Raw genomic sequence first — 15720 nt, 5'->3', positions numbered from 1 at the left:
GTGGCCATCTACATTGAGATTTGTACAGTGTATGAAACTCATGAACATTCTAGTAGAATGTATCACTGGACAATTCTCATCGTGTTGCAGCTTTCTGCTGAGCTTCCTTGGAATATGACAAGTCTGACAGTGTTCTTTTTCTGCTGTTACTGGACTGTCGAATTCCCCACAGGTTGGGCAGGCTACATGTTCCTCATGCTCTCTATCACTGTCCCGTTGTACTATACCACACTTGGACATGATATCGCATCCACAGCACCAACTACTTCAATTGGATCCCTGTACTTCACAACTCTCATTGTCTTTGTCTTGATCTTGTGAGATGCATGCTTTGAACCGTGTTACATTGTAATAACAGCCCATCAGTGATGGCACAATCCAGCCATTCATGGAGCTTAATTGGTGTAAATGAATGTACAAGGTCTCTCCTTTCACATATATTATCAAGGGTCTCCTCGGTCAAGGTCTGTGAATGATATCTTGCTGAATGACCATACATATTTTAGTCCTTGTAGCTATTGGGGGAGAAGCTATTCACCTCTCTTACACAGAACTAGTCTCTGTCAACCCACCGAAGGGTTTGACACGTGCAACAACTACATGGGTCCTTTCATGTGATTCTTGGCAACTACCTCATGGACCCCGAAGCTGCCAAAGGCTGCCAGTACTGTCCCTATACGACTATAGACCAGTACATGTTCTTGAGGTTCAACATTGCATATAATAATCATCGGGATAACCTTGGCATCAGTTTTCGGATTCATCATGTTTAATGTGTGTCACTACTGGATGTTGCTTGGATCTCATGCTCGCATGCAGCATAACATCTTAGCTATTTTCTGGTTCACAATCTCATGCCCATTCGCACCGTTGGTGTTTGCTTCTCTCAGGCAGAAGTTAATTTGTGGCAGCCTGGCAGGTAGATTGCGATACCTTACAAAGGATCAGACCCCCAGGATACAATGGGTGTTCGAGACAATAGAACAGGCTAAGAAGAATGAGAGCACACCAGTTGTATGTTAGATAAGGAAAGAAATTTTCTGATGGAGACATGGGTATGTTTCTAGCCGACAAAATTCTCAGGGAATACTCTACAATATCCTATCAACCCTCATGAATGCAGTCACTGGCCACAAAAATATCTGCATGGACAAAATTGTTGTAGATAATCTTGTTGGACCACTTTCATGTTTATGATGTCAAGCAGCATCTTGAATCCCCTCTTGCAAAACACTACAGACGACACCTACATAAACACATGTGTAGCTTCCGGGAAGATGACACCCAATCACTCACAGCTCCAGTCATTCTCACTGGCAGGTACCGTGCATTGCCTTGGTCAGTAACGCTCACATCCGACCATATCTTTTCTGTGTTCACGAGCAAGAGCAAAGTTGAATGTTGTTACATGGATATAGTCATATGGCATATGCTGTTAGATGGCAGGTTGTGAATGCAACACTTTTGATTTGGTTGGTAGTTTAGTAGAAAATGATGGGAGCAATTGGTAAAATGGATGCCTGAAGGGGCTTTAGCAATGAGAGCATGGAGTTCATGGATCCAGAGTTCATCACTTCGATATCCCTCCTGGATATTTTTGATAAAGCAATAGTGTTGGGAAACATGTTTGCTATCAAATTCAATGACAATGATGAGGGTAGTGTTGATCCTATCATATTTGATTTTTTGGATTGCTTATATGGCTTGGGAGGTTATGCATTGCATTCCACTCAGACTCTGCTCCAGAGCTTGTGATTACAACTGAATGATGGATTTATGTCCACGCCCCCTGGTGGTATGCCTCTTGGGGTGTATTACAGAATGCTAGGTAGCTGTTGTAATGATGTTTGGCTGGAGCAGATTAGATCCTTCTGTAGTTCCCACGGCTAGCAACCATCTGTTCACTGATGAAGACGCTCAATTTTGCTGGCACTCAGGAGGCTGTGTATGAGCGGAGCGACTGGCCTCTCTCGAAGCTCCAGGACTACTTCAAGGATGATACCCTCGCTCTTATCGGCTATGGTTCTCAAGGCCACGGTCAAGGCTTGAACGCTCGCGACAACGGCCTCAACGTTATCATTGGTGTCCGTAAAGATGGCGAGAGTTGGCAGCAGGCTATGGAAGATGGCTGGGTATGTTCATGTCGACTTGTCAGGCATCTCATGTAACATCGATATATCATCAGATTCCAGGAGAAACACTTTTCCCCATCGAAGAAGCCATCAACCGCGGCACGATCATTATGAACCTTCTCTCTGATGCTGCACAATCACAAACGTGGCCTACCATTGCACCTCTGATCACCAAGGGCAAGACCCTCTACTTCTCGCACGGTTTCTCTGTTGTATACAAGGAAGACACAAAAGTTATACCCCCCAAGGATGTTGATGTTATCCTAGTCGCACCCAAAGGATCTGGCCGTACCGTACGCACCCTCTTCAAGGAGGGTCGTGGGATCAACTCCAGTGTAGCCGTCTTCCAGGACGTCACTGGTAAAGCCATGGAAAAGGCTGTTGCCATTGGTGTCGCCATCGGATCAGGGTACATGTACGAGACCACCTTCGAGAAAGAGGTTTACTCCGATCTCTATGGTGAACGTGGTGTGCTCTTGGGTGCCATCCGTAAGTGTTCTTACACCGCGAGTTATTCCCAGCTGATTATTTATCAGAGGGTCTATTCTGCGCACAGTACAAGGTACTCCGTGCCAATGGTCACTCGCCTTCGGAAGCCTTCAATGAGACCGTCGAGGAGGCCACCCAATCCCTGTACCCTTTGATTGGAGAGAAGGGGTGAGTGTATATTTTATTGTCGCTTATCCTTTCCCTCATGGTCTGTAGCATGGACTACATGTACAATGCCTGCTCCACAACCGCTCGCCGCGGTGCGCTTGATTGGGCACCTATCTTTGAGAAGACCAACACGCCTATCTTTGAGCAGTTGTACGAGAGTGTGCGGAATGGCACGGAGACCCGCAAGGCTCTCGAATTTAACGGCCGCTCGACGTACCGCCAAGATCTTGCCAAAGAGCTGAAGGAGATCGACGACCAGGAAATTTGGCGGGCAGGCAAGGTTGTGCGGTCGCTGCGCCCCGATTACAAGCCTGAATAGATAAGATTGTGGTTGAATTGGAGCTGCTTTAACTCAGCTTACTTATTTATTTTGTTACCAGAAGCGCCCCTAAAACACGCCATGTCGGAGAGCACAATGTACAGATGTGCTCCTTGAATAAATGTTACGACTTGCCATGGAATACTCTGGGTTGAGACTGATGTTGAAAAAATTCAGAGGTTAAGAGCCAGGTGAAAATGATTGGGGAGTTTCAAAGTGGTATATTATTCGAGGTAATATTGAAGGAATATCATAGCAGACAGGGTAAACAGTTATATCATGAGGAACAAGTTCAGGAGGGCATGAGTGCTCGCGGAGCGCGGCAGGGAAGCTTCACAATAAAGGACAACAACGAGGAGGCATGGGAAATCGACAAATCAAGAACTCTCGGGGGATAATTCAATTAGTCAGGACAATGCAAATGCGTTATAACCACTTACTTTAGCATCTCAATACCAAAGCCAGAATAATACCTCCCACTGAGTCCAAAAGCTCGCCGTTTTCTTCATGGACAAGGACAACCGAGATGACTTCACTTTTGCAAAGCTATCTGATCTCAAGCTCCCTGTCACTTTCCGCATGTACGCACCATTACTCATCTTGCGGGCCACTTGCCCACACTCAGCACTAGTTCTCAGTTAGAGGGATCAATACCACAACCATCTGTTTCAGAGCTACTCGAGAACCCAGAACTGAGGTTTCACGGTGCACAATCTTCGTGCGTTTTTCTCTGATGTGTAACTTCTCTATGTTGACCCAAATGTCAGGGCTTTTTCAGACCTCTATGTCTCCTGCCAGCTTCTGGCGGATAACAAGCCGCTGACCATACCCTTCCGCACCTCCTTCAAAGCTTTCAAGAACAACTACGTGTACGCCTTGTTTTGCCCTTATCTCGATTGATCTGACTATTTATACAGGTGGAACGAATGGATAACGTTACCCGTTCGGTATTGCGACCTCCCATTGAGTTCACAGATAACATTTACTGTATGGGATATCGGGGCCCCACGCACAGCGGTGCCCGTCGGTGGCACAACGTTTAGGATGTTTGGCAAGAAATGGTTCGCCAGGTATATCTAAATTGCATCGCAATGCTTATCATGCGGTCATTGGGTCAGGACTTTGCGCCGGGGAAAACACCGTTTGTTGCTTTGGGCAGGTCAAGAAGCAGACGGCTCCATGCAGACTAAAACTCCCAGTAAACTTGGCAACAGGGATGAAATGGGTCGTTTAGAGAAGGTAGGCAGCACGACAGCTATGTGGTACGCTGCTTCATTCCTGGCTTTTCCCTCAGCTCGTGAAGAAATACGAACGTGGCGACTTGCCAAAGTCAGATTGGTTAGACAATATGGCTTTCAGAAAAATGGAGGAGATACACGCTGTAAGTCTTTTACGATCAAATGCAAATGCAAATACTCAAAGAGGACTGAAGGTGGAGACAGAGAAGTCAGAAAACATGTATCTTTATGTCGACCTTCCACGATTCGACTTTCCCGTGATATTCAGCGAAGCTGTCAGTCGCTCTTTATTGAATGTAGTCTCCTTGACGTTTTTTTCTCTATAGGAGGCCCAGAATCAGGCAACGATACCATTTGCACCTCCAGTAGTAGCCCAAGCACCTCTTACACCTGTACTTCCCAGTTATTTTGCTACAGATCCACATCTCTGGGCCATCCTTGACCCCGAGATTGCACGTGAAAACCCCGTGGAGGACAAGCATCGTCGACTCGTGCGGAGTCACCGAAGTAGTCCATACGACAGAGAGCTCAAACCAAATGCCAAGATCAGAGATGAACTTAATGTGCGCAAAACCCCAAATCGTTATGCATTGATGAATTCCTCACACGCCATTTGTAGGAAATACTTAATTATGCGCCCTCTCAGCCTCTCAACTCCGAGGAGAAAGACCTCATCTGGAAGTTTCGTTTTTACCTCGCACGAGACAAGCGCGGGCTAACCAAATTCCTCAAGTCTGTCACTTGGCGCGATCCTTCGGAAGTCAAACAAGCAGTGGAGGAACTACTGCCAATGTGGACAGAGGTCGACACGGATGATGCTTTGGAGCTCCTCGGACCTGGAACTGTGGACTCGAGAGTAAGAGCGTTTGCAGTACGGCAGCTTAACCGCGCGGATGACGAAGTCAAATATTTCTTCTCCCTTCTTAATCGCGGCACTGATGATCTTGGCAGGAACTTCTGTTATATCTCTTGCAACTCGTACAGGCGCTCAAATTTGAAAGTGCCGCTAGCGAGCAGCGCTCGAGTCGATCGACAACAAGTGCAATATCTCATGACGATAGCGGGCTGACAGACTTTTTGATCGCACGTGGAGTACAAAACCATACACTAGGTAACCGGCTGTACTGGTATCTGATAGTAGAAGTGGAATTGGAGGATAGGGTCGTGGCGAAAATGTACGGGCGGGTGGTGTTCAAGTTTCTGAGCAAGATTTTAGAGGTAATCGACCTCCTACTCATGTTTATCTTCGCTGATGAAACTGCTCCTTAGTCCGAGAATGGCAGTGAACGCCGCGAGCTCATGCGACGCCAAGGTGTCCTCGTCGAGACCCTCGCCAAACGAGCCAAGGAGCTGCGCACTTCTAAAGACCCACGACCTAAAAAAATTGAGAAACTTCGCTCCTTCATCAACGATTCCAAGAACGGGCTCGTCAACATCCCTCCTCTACCTCTGCCACTCAACGCACGCATAGAGATTACGGGTATCATTGCTGAAAAGTCTTCGGTCTTCAAGTCGAATCTTTACCCCTTCCTGTTATATTTTCAGTGTTCTGACGGCACGGAGTATCCTGTGATTTTCAAAGATGGCGATGACATGCGCCAGGACCAGCTTGTCCTCCAGTTATTCACGCTCATGGATCAGTTGCTCAGGAAGGAGAATTTGGACCTTGAAGCTCATCCCCTACGATGTGCTGGCGACTGGGCTGTTGCAGGGTATGGTGCAGTTTATCCCCAGCAAGACTATCGCAGGCGATTATCAGTGAGAATGGGACGCTCTTGAACTATTCTGAGAGCGAACAATCCGGATGAGGGCAGCGTTGGAACGTATGGAGTCGAGCCGAGTGTTATTGATACATTTGTGCGCAGCTGCTGGTGAGTCTCGGTTCTGCAATCCTGACTGGAGGATATGCGCTAAGCCTTGGCGATAGCTGGATACTGCGTTGTGACATACCTGCTAGGCGTGGGTGATCGGCATTTGGACAACCTTTTACTGACACCGGATGGTAAGTGGAATTATGACTAGAAGGGTCCAGTTCTTAATATTGGCTTCACAGGTCACTTTTTCCATGGTCAGTGTGACCTTGTCCGTATATTTCGTGCTACTGACATTTGATGAAGTCGATTTTGGGTATATTCTCGGTCGGGACCCAAAGCCGTTTCCTCCTCCTGTCAAAGTCTGCAAAGAGATGGTCGATGGCATGGGCGGAGCCCAATCAACCCACTACGCGCGATTCAAAAATTACTGCTTCACCGCATTTACGATCCTCCGGAAAAGCGCCAACCTCATTCTCAACTTGGTAGCGCTCATGGTGGACGCGAACATTCCAGACATCAAGCACCGCGACGTGCATGAGCAGATCCAGGAGAAGTTTCGGTTGGACTTGACGGAGGAAGAGGCGATCAAGCATTTTGAGGCGTTGTTGAATGAGACGTCGTATTTCACGGTTGTGCTAGATCGGATTCATGATTTGGCCCAGTATTGGAGGAGTTGAGCGGGCGAGTGGTGTGCATGCTATTTTTGCTGGGATTGTGCTTGTGCTTTCGGCCGCTTCAATGATGAGCACTTGTTGCAGCCTTTACCGTACGTGGTCCTATGGGTACTGGATTTCGGAAGTGTTACTATACTTGTCAGCTATTTGTGTAGTTTCGGATATCGATTCGTGCAAGGACTAATCACTACCAGGCACAGACTGAGAGGAGAAACCGGTCTGCAATGTGCATTGATCGACGCCTCGAATGTTTCGATTCCGAGAAAGACTGCAAGGTCAAGTCATACACCATCACTCCGACATAAGGCAAAGTTCCTGTAGTTCCAAAACTAGTAAGTACAATCCATGTATCCTTCCCCGAGCCTCTCAGCAACACCCGAGTGGTGCCTTCGTGTGTTCTTCTTAAATCGACATCAATCAAAAGACTACCAGCATAGCGATCGAACCCTGACCGGCTTTCCAGTCTGGTGGTCAATCTGTTAACTTGAACACTGTCCAAGGAACATCATCAGCACACCCAAGAATTCTCAAAACCAAAATCAAAAATCACCACACGCGCCCATCCCCGGCTCCGTCGCAAATACACAGCTTGCAAGGTCGTCCTCGCTCATACCCTCATATGACGCATATTTCTTTTTCGCGTGCATGATAAACGCTTCAACATCGTCTCGATGTACGAGAGAAACGGTGCAACCACCCCAGCCAGCGCCTTCAAGCGTATCAAAATCAGAGGCCAATGGGATGTATGCAACAGAACGCACCGGTCATACGACTCCCATATATTCTCCCTTTCCCCCGTACCTGTCTCCACTTCTCCAAAGCTCCGCGCGACACGGACGAGGTCGTTCACTTTCGGATGGGAGCAGTCGAATTGCCTGTGGCAGCTGTCGTGCGACTCGTTCATCAGTTTACCGAGGGTCTGGAGTTTGGATTCTTCGTTGCCTGATGATTGAAGAGTTGATGAGCGATATGTCGATCAGCGGCATCGGCGAGTGTAGATAGTGTTATTTGATTGTCACAAAGCGGACCCAAGGAAACACTGCACCTCCTCCAGCTAAGCAGACCTCCCTAAATGTGAGCACTCTGAGCGCCTCTTCAAAAACGTGCCGAGCACGGAGATACAGCTCAAAGTTAGTTGTCTCCACTGATGAATTTTCAAACAGCAAAAAATGTCAGGGCGAGCATCAAGTCAGAGTGATGTATAAAATGGGCACCACAAAAAAAAGCTCACCGTCCACCCCCGAAAGATACAACTCCCTAAATTCTGCCTCACCCATCCCACTTTTGCCAATCACCTCATCTAGGGAGATATCTGTTCTATCACCAAACTCTGGCAACAAATACTCCATAGCAATTTCCAATATGTCCACCAACCCTTTCTGGAGCAGCACAAGATCTTCAAACTGTGCATCTTGCTCATCTCGATAGAAGCCGGCTCTTCCGAGCGAGGACTTCACGTAGGGTGACGAGGTGCCGCTTCGTGTTTTCGCCGTCTATAGAGTCGACTTGGAGATTAAGACGATGAGAGAGGAGGCGGGCAGCTGCGAGGGTCTCCGCAACACGGAGGTTGTATTGGTGTTTAGCGCTTTCTGCTTTGTTGGAGACGACTAGGCTGTCGCCGAGATTAGGAAGTTTTGGACGACTATGAACTGGCTATAGTACCTATTAGCACAGACAAACACGGCAGTCGCGCGGAAGTACGATTGGCTCCGCATGAAGGGAAGGCACGAAGGAAACATATAGTGCGCTGCCAGGAAGAGCGATCACGGAAGCCGATTGGTCCATCCTGCAAAGAAAGTGAGCGGTTAGTTGCGTGAATATGGAGTAAACACAAAGCCGTCAGAAAATAGCGACGCTCACCCTCCACTGTTCACCCCAACTCGTCTCTCGTTTTCCATTGCAATATTTACTAGCTCACCCTTGGTTGGGGCCTTTTCCCCGTCAAAAATACCATTGACTGCTAAAAATGCCAGCGTACTCGAGACGACCATGGCCGCACTGCTTGAAAGACCAGAACCAGGAGGAACATTTCCAGTTACGAGAATATCAACAGGGACAGGAACGGGGGATATGGACGATGGAAAGAAGAAGTGATTCAGAACACCCTATACCCGACAATTAGCATATAAAAACTCATGAAGAATTGAAGAAGTGAAGGTGAGGAACGTCAAAAGCTGGAGAAGGAACACGAATGGGGCAGAGACACATACATAATATCCCGCCTTGACATAACTTTCCCATCGTAGCTCGCTTTTATCGATGTCCAAGTGCCAGGGGGCGACGCGCACAGCGTCAAGGGGAACATCGTCGCCAAGCGTGTGACGGCGAGTCGGCCAGAAGACCTGGCGTGTGTAACGAGTGTGAAGGTTCTCAGCTACGACAGAGCCTGGCGCGTAACCCTCAGGATGCGCAGCAGCGGTAGGCGCTGGCCGCGGAGCACAAGCAATGAGAATATCATGCTCTATAGCGGCTGGAAAAACACCAAAGTCCGCATAATCTATGTGTTCACCTGCATCCCATAAATTAGCATCGCATTGTACTGTGGATATTAATTAGATTATATCATACCAATGAGGCTATGTTACACGGAGAATAATGAACATCAGTGGGAAAAGGAGAGCGTAAACGTACTTGACTCGGCCTGGGGCTCGGGCGACATAGGTAGGTTTGTGACCGAACTTGGTCTCAAACTCTCTGACAAGCTCGTCCCAGCGTTCTCTACCTAGAAGAATTAAAAAATAGTACACAATACCTAGAACCCAGACTCACGCGTGTTTGGCTGCTGTCGCGAGACTGCCATACACTTCTTTCAGGGTGGTGAAGATGGGGATTGGTGCATCAGCTGCTGGAAGAACTGTCATCCTCGCAAATAAGAAACGAAGTGCAAGGGCCACTCCACCCCTGCCGAGCCTCGGTGCAGAGCAAGGGCGGCCCGGGGCACCCGGATTTATTGATGAGTACTTGCGTTTGTTTGTCCTTGTTGTAGGCTGGCAGGGAGTCTAGCCGCTATACGTTACCGCGACGTTACTATCCAAGCTGTCTGAAATCAATTTTTGGTGTACATAAGTAGTGCACGGAGAGCAATGCGAACGTTGGTGCTCACTCACACAGCTGGTGTTCCGCCGAAATCCATTTTGATGCAGAGCGATGTTGATTAAGCTCGTGTATAGCGATGGTCGCGAACAATCCCAGACTGCGAGACGTCTCGCTGTGTATTATGTTCAGTCGAGATCCTCCCCGCTGCTCTCTTCATTCACGATATCACTTTCCCCTCATCTTTATGAATAATATGCTGTCGCCATGACTCTTTCTGCCCTGATACTTGGCAGCTCACCATTTCATTCCCTGGTTCAAGTCACAGATCTGCAAGGGACCGCTAGGCCAGAACCACATTTGGGGAATCGCAGAGGTGATGCAGGGATGTTCCAGGTGATGGGATATCATTGGTAGGCATGCTCCGGTCCGATCGATCTTAGACTCATCCGAATGCTAAGGACTGGCAAATCCCATTGAAGCAACCACCCTCGTATTGGTGCCTGCACCACTGATCATCGATCATGTACACGCGCATGCGACATCAGGAAAAGAAGTTAATTTCACCATGGCCCAGATGGATAACGAAGCCAAGAATCATCCATTCATTCCTCTTGATTTCATCCTCGTTGGTGACTTTCTACTATTTTGTCTTCATTATAATTAATTGCCTGCTCCCAACCTTCTTAGCTACCGTGCCCCTGTAACCTGAATTTATCAGCTTCTTGTCTCATGTACGGCCTCTTTTACGCCGATTTACAGTCTTCCTTGTTATCACCATCGATCAAGCCTTCGAGGTCGACCAGAGCATTTTGCTCATCTGTTCTCTTGTAGACCACTCGACGTTGTGTAAACTAATTAGCTGGATCCCGCGGGCTACTATTACACCTGATCCGCGGCTCTTCAGTGTGGTGATTATATAGTTACCCAGATCAACACCAGCTCGCGTCAATCTCGCCTGCTCACCCATCATAACTGCTCTCATCTTCTCTGCCTTCCCCATATTTCAAGTCTGCCGGCATGAACAGTTACGAACATCTAGAGATCCAGTAAGTCTAGAACGTTCAGTGCCCATACTCGTTCCCTTGACTTGGATCCGAGATGCTAACAAATCACGTTTTTTTCACTCATTACACCTCAGATACCCATGGTCTCAGTATGCCCCGCCCATATCCGCACATGCCGGATCATTGCCACGTTCCTTGTCGCCATGGTCCGACGACACTCCATTCGTTGAGCGTGAACAAACTATTGTAGGCTCATTCTCTATTTTTGATTGTGGGGACTGATGCGACCCGTGTATCGCAGTGCTCCGATTTCACATGTTGCGGTTTGTCTCTTAGAGACCTTCACTCATTGGTGGATCACTTTGAGGAAGCACATGTTGTGGTGTTCGACAGTGCTGGAAATGCTGTGTACCCGAACCCTAGCCCGATACTGCGCTTTTTAGATCACGAGAACGAGGGACCTTACATGAGTTTTGTGTTGGGTTATCCTGCACCAAAGACTCCAGTGGCGTTTCTTGACCCGGCATTTTGTTTCGATTCGGTATCAGATTGGTCTTCGCCCTCTATCAGTTCAGAGCCGATCAGTCCCATAGAGACGAGTTCAGAAGAATTTCTACCACACAACTCGTTCACCAAGGTGAAGAGCAAGCCAGTTCGCACTGGAAAACGGGTCCATCGACCTCGTCAACGAAAAAAAGACAAGACGTATAACTGTCCCGTAAGCATTATTTGATTACGCCCACATGGTCGCCCCATTAATTTCCGCTGATTAGCGTCCTGATTGCACCAAAGTAAGTCTAGGCTCGGCGTATTGAAGATGCAGAAGGGAAACCTGATGGAAAACAGACGTACTTGAACGCAAACGGGTTGAAATATCACCTCGAAAAAGGGACTTGTAAAAATGAGATGCCGATGCCGGAGTTCCTACCGCTAGTCCGAGGTGAGCCAAAGTCCACCTGATCGTTGATTGTCCCCGCATCTACGTGTATGTCAAGGGTTCCTCCGCACCGAAGCAGACCGAGTTATTACCCGCGTAGTATGTACCCCACACTTGGAATCCGCGGGAATCCAGGGTCAAAAGTATTACTACAAACGCCGGTGCTACCGACCAACACCAGAAGCAGCTCGTGTCAGCGTAGTGTACATACACATACTAATTCTGCCAATTCGTTCGCAAGCCGGATATATCGATTGGACGTCAGCCACATTTCGCATTGACGTTTGAACTTCGCAGGCCCCGTCCCTTTCGCTTTCATTTCGTGTGGTTGCATATTAGGTTCATATTGCCCCATATCAAGTGATATAGAGATGTCCTCATAATTGCGACTCCTGTCTCTCATCACGTCTTGTTCTAATATTCCATAAAATAAAAATTACTCCAAAATAATTTGTTCAAGCAGTTTTGCTAAAAAAAAAAAAAAGTTTGTTAAAGGGTGAATATAAAGCCCGCAGTGCGTCGTCACGAACGATCTGGCAAAGGTGAACTGGTGACCATGCACATGATTCAGATTTGAGTCCGAGTTGTTGTAGGGATGGAAATAAATAAAAATTAGGATAATCGGGGGTGTCAGGGCATGAGGCCGGTGTCGTTGTGCTGGCGGTCGGACCGGGAACCCACAGGGCCACAAGGTGCAAATCGGGACAAGTGGTTTCAATGAAACTCACTCTCCAAGTAGCTCTCTCTCACATCCTTCTCTTCCTACATTCAAGACCATACGCGGCCTTGCAAGGGCGTGTTAAGACCAGCGCTTGATATCTGTCAGGTCCGATATCTGGTCCGGTAAACTGAATTCCAGAAATCCCTGAATTCCTCATTCTAGAACAACTGGGATTTTTAGCAGCCAGGGTCTTCTCGCGATTTCAAACGTTGATTACAGTCCACAACGGCGCTCGTATCCTCCAACGTCCTTGACTTTGCCCCATCTCCATGATCACATCCTTCCCTGCACCTGTCCTCTCTGTCACGCCTGATGCAGTGAAAGATCTTCAAGGGCAAGATGCCCTCTCAGCTCTCTGGACTAGTACGTTTTAGCTGTATGGCATCACTCAGCTTTCTAACTCTCTTTCTAGTTTTCACGAAGTGCAAGGAGTCACTTCAGGATGGTCGGAGACTTGAGAATATCTCTTGGAGGCTATGGCACCGTGAGCTCATTCTGTCTCAGCAGTCATACCTACCTCCTACACCGGATTCCATCTCGAACCTCACAGTATCGTCCGATACCCGCAATTCGTTCTTCCCCCTTACCGACCCTGTCGAGGTAGTCCAGCCTTTAGGTATGTCCGAGGATCATTTCCTTTTTCGTCTTGGCTCATCTCGCATTCTCCTTGTGTTCCGCACATGTAGGCACACCCCCTTGCCCGCATTCGACATCTACATATCAACATCCTCCATCCCCTGCATCCACAACGAGCCCTGTTGTTCCTGAGCGCCTGTGCATACCCCAAATCTCATCAGGCACCCCCGTAGCACCGCCTCTCAGCACTTCCTTCCGCCCCAAATCTTCTTCGTTCGTTGGCCGAATAATAATAGACATGTTGCCAAATAATGTTCTTATACCCGACAAGACGCCATCGCCGTGCTCGCTTCAACAACCTCCCGTCCCCTCCGTTCAGCTTCCCTCAACGCCTACCTCTACAGAAGCTTACTTTCCGCGTGTTGTCGTCGTCAACCCCACACCCCAACCTACTCCACCGATGACGCCCTCCCTCAGTGAAGAACGGACTAGTGCCTCACAGCCACCATCAACGTTCCTTCTACCGCCGCTTCCCCCACCTACACTAATCATGAAACGTCAAGCTCAGGCGGAACAGCCGCTCCCGCAGTCAACCCCACCAGATGGACTTTTACCATCCCTGGCCCCGGTCCGAGGCGCCGAGTCCTCGAAGGTCTCTGGAAGGTTTTTCTTACAACAGAGCCCTGAAGATGCATCCCCGGAACGCGACGGCTCAACGGAGAGCGGAAAGAGCCGCGTTGACTTGTTCGATGCGTCGAGCGTGGCCTCCAGTCAGATGCACAGCACTGATATTGAGAAAGAAGTCACGAAAGAGCTGAAAGAGAAAGATCGTGCCAGTACTAGGCCAAAGAAGGGCAAGGAATTAGGGAGATCGTCTGCCCGGCCGGCTTTGGCAAAACGGACCTACTCCGCAAGGCACATCGGGCCTTCGATTCAGCGCAAGCATTCGAATCAGGATAGTAAACCGCGTGCGATGTTTAATATTGGTTCGAACTCGTCGAATGGGTCCAAGTCTGCTCAAGGGAGCTCGGTTAAGCTCACTCCTCCTCCCCCGCCTCCACCTGCCCCTGTGGTTAATGGATTGGGCGCTGCGATTAACGGTATGGCGGCTATAAATGTAAAGCCTGCGCGGCCGGTCGTGGCTCCTCCTTCTACTGCGAGTGGTAACACTGTAGTCAACGGAAATGCCAACGGCGTTGGCAATACTGCTTGCAACGGCACGGGTCCCCAACAGCGGAAGACCATCGTTGTCGCCAGCACTTCTGAGGAAGATTATGAGACCACTGATGCGGATGATTCTGGATGGGCCTCTGAGGACATGGACGCTGAGGACAAAGCCTGTGAAAGCTGAGGAAAACTGGACTACGCGGGGCTGCACTGGAGGCGCAGCGCCAACGTGACCTCTTTGCAAAGGTTCCCAAACGTTCGTACTCCAATCTCGATCGCACACAGTCGGGATTACTTTCTCAACTCATGAACCCCAACCCTACGATATTTCCGTCGAATCATCCGTATCGCTTGAGTCAATCAACCGCGGATCTTGTGCGGATGCAACGGCAAGCACAGCGTCAAGCTGAGCAGGCGCATGCTCCACAAAGGAGTGTTAGTGGGTTTGCGGGGCCTGCAAGGCTGCAGACAAGTAAAAGTTCGGCGGCGTTACCTCTGGCTGCACAAATCACTGCCGTGTCGAGCTCGAAGCCCCCATCGTCTGGAATGAAGGGGACAGAGAACGAGAAAGGGGGGTATAGGCCAAAGGGACGCCCGAAGGAGGAAGAGATGGAAGATGAGAGTGGTGAAGACGAGGACGACGATGACGAGGACGATAAGATCCAGGTATCGCGGAGTGTAGCACAGCAGAGGCTTCAAGCGCTAATGTCGCGGCGCCCACCGGAAAACGGGAATGCATCGCAAGTGACTCCACATACACATATATGTGTGGTGGAGAATCATATCGCTCCTGCTGCACAATCCACGGCACCTATACCCCTCGGTCATCCATATAACCTTCCCGCTCCCGCGCTACCCATGACGCCGCGCACAACCCGGCGAATAATGCTTCGCACTGAGCTGTCAGAGAGCATGCGGAGGCAACTATTGTGGGAGCGGCAGGTAAGCAGTACTACCAACCCAGCTGCAAACGCGAGACGTACGAACAATGGCGTACTCGGTGGGTTGCGACCGCTTGCTTCGACGACTTCGGTCGGGGAGAATCCTAGCGCTACTAAGAGTGCCGAGGCTCAGGATAGGGATGAGCGCAGGCAACGCGCAATGGCTCGAAATCGAAGTTGGGCGGATGACTACCACTACTCAGGGTGGTAATTTTCTTGCTGGACTTTGCCAACATGTGGATCTTCTATAATCTGGTGTCTCTCGCATATGTTAAGGGTCTGTTTTTCCTCATCGTCTTGTCCTCTAATCACGCGGCACGGTTGCGTTTATCTCTCTCTTTTCCATCATACTTTAGTACTCGCATGCTCCACTGGTGAACATGTCACTGATACTGCAGGGCGCGGTTTCCCTCCCTCCTCTGCCGCGCGTTTTACTCACACTCATGCTGCGCTTCCCCCCAACCTTCCTCGTATCGTTGCATCTCCCACACATAATTTGCACTT

General features: G+C 49.0%; 5 protein-coding genes across 5 annotated transcripts; 4 read left to right on the top strand and 1 right to left on the bottom strand.

Annotated features, from left to right (window-relative positions):
• Positions 1–1894: 1894 nt before the first annotated feature.
• On the top strand, positions 1895–3436 carry F5891DRAFT_688469 (ketol-acid reductoisomerase). The gene is made up of 4 exons (XM_041372799.1): positions 1895–2132; positions 2186–2621; positions 2669–2789; positions 2838–3436. Exons 1-4 carry the CDS (start codon positions 1908–1910, stop codon positions 3106–3108), a joined length of 1053 nt encoding a protein of 350 aa, XP_041230967.1. The 5' UTR covers positions 1895–1907; the 3' UTR covers positions 3109–3436.
• Positions 3437–3615: 179 nt separating this feature from the next.
• F5891DRAFT_1126154 (putative atypical/PIKK/PI3K protein kinase) lies at positions 3616–6837 on the top strand (the record flags this gene model as incomplete). Its single annotated transcript, XM_041364055.1, has 15 exons — positions 3616–3689; positions 3740–3826; positions 3876–3977; positions 4026–4169; positions 4227–4347; positions 4403–4489; positions 4541–4642; positions 4673–4909; positions 4966–5247; positions 5298–5564; positions 5616–5965; positions 6000–6104; positions 6137–6186; positions 6274–6348; positions 6464–6837. 15 exons carry the CDS (start codon positions 3616–3618, stop codon positions 6835–6837), a joined length of 2457 nt encoding a protein of 818 aa, XP_041230966.1.
• A 122-nt stretch (positions 6838–6959) lies between these two features.
• F5891DRAFT_1253461 (ribosomal protein S5 domain 2-type protein) lies at positions 6960–9695 on the bottom strand (the record flags this gene model as incomplete). Its single annotated transcript, XM_041369922.1, has 11 exons — positions 6960–7325; positions 7385–7543; positions 7636–7776; positions 7880–7978; positions 8066–8254; positions 8292–8446; positions 8507–8620; positions 8695–8939; positions 9045–9343; positions 9422–9552; positions 9604–9695. 11 exons carry the CDS (start codon positions 9693–9695, stop codon positions 7306–7308), a joined length of 1644 nt encoding a protein of 547 aa, XP_041230965.1. The 3' UTR covers positions 6960–7305.
• Positions 9696–10731: 1036 nt separating this feature from the next.
• On the top strand, positions 10732–11919 carry F5891DRAFT_688280 (uncharacterized protein). Its single transcript, XM_041372798.1, has 5 exons — positions 10732–10916; positions 11009–11120; positions 11176–11592; positions 11648–11665; positions 11721–11919. Exons 1-5 carry the CDS (start codon positions 10888–10890, stop codon positions 11832–11834), a joined length of 690 nt encoding a protein of 229 aa, XP_041230964.1. The 5' UTR covers positions 10732–10887; the 3' UTR covers positions 11835–11919.
• Positions 11920–12504: 585 nt separating this feature from the next.
• F5891DRAFT_1170427 (uncharacterized protein) lies at positions 12505–15427 on the top strand (the record flags this gene model as incomplete). Its single annotated transcript, XM_041365507.1, has 4 exons — positions 12505–12895; positions 12945–13148; positions 13219–14354; positions 14456–15427. The coding sequence occupies exons 1-4, from the start codon at positions 12802–12804 to the stop codon at positions 15425–15427; spliced, it is 2406 nt and encodes an 801-aa protein (XP_041230963.1). The 5' UTR covers positions 12505–12801.
• Between the last annotated feature and the right edge of the window lie 293 nt (positions 15428–15720).

The sequence above is a fragment of the Suillus fuscotomentosus genome, assembly GCF_016647785.1.
Source record: "Suillus fuscotomentosus strain FC203 chromosome Unknown F5891scaffold_7, whole genome shotgun sequence".
Classification (NCBI taxonomy): domain Eukaryota; kingdom Fungi; phylum Basidiomycota; class Agaricomycetes; order Boletales; family Suillaceae; genus Suillus; species Suillus fuscotomentosus.
Note: the sequence above shows the minus strand (reverse complement) of the source record. Positions and strands in the feature narration are given on the sequence as shown.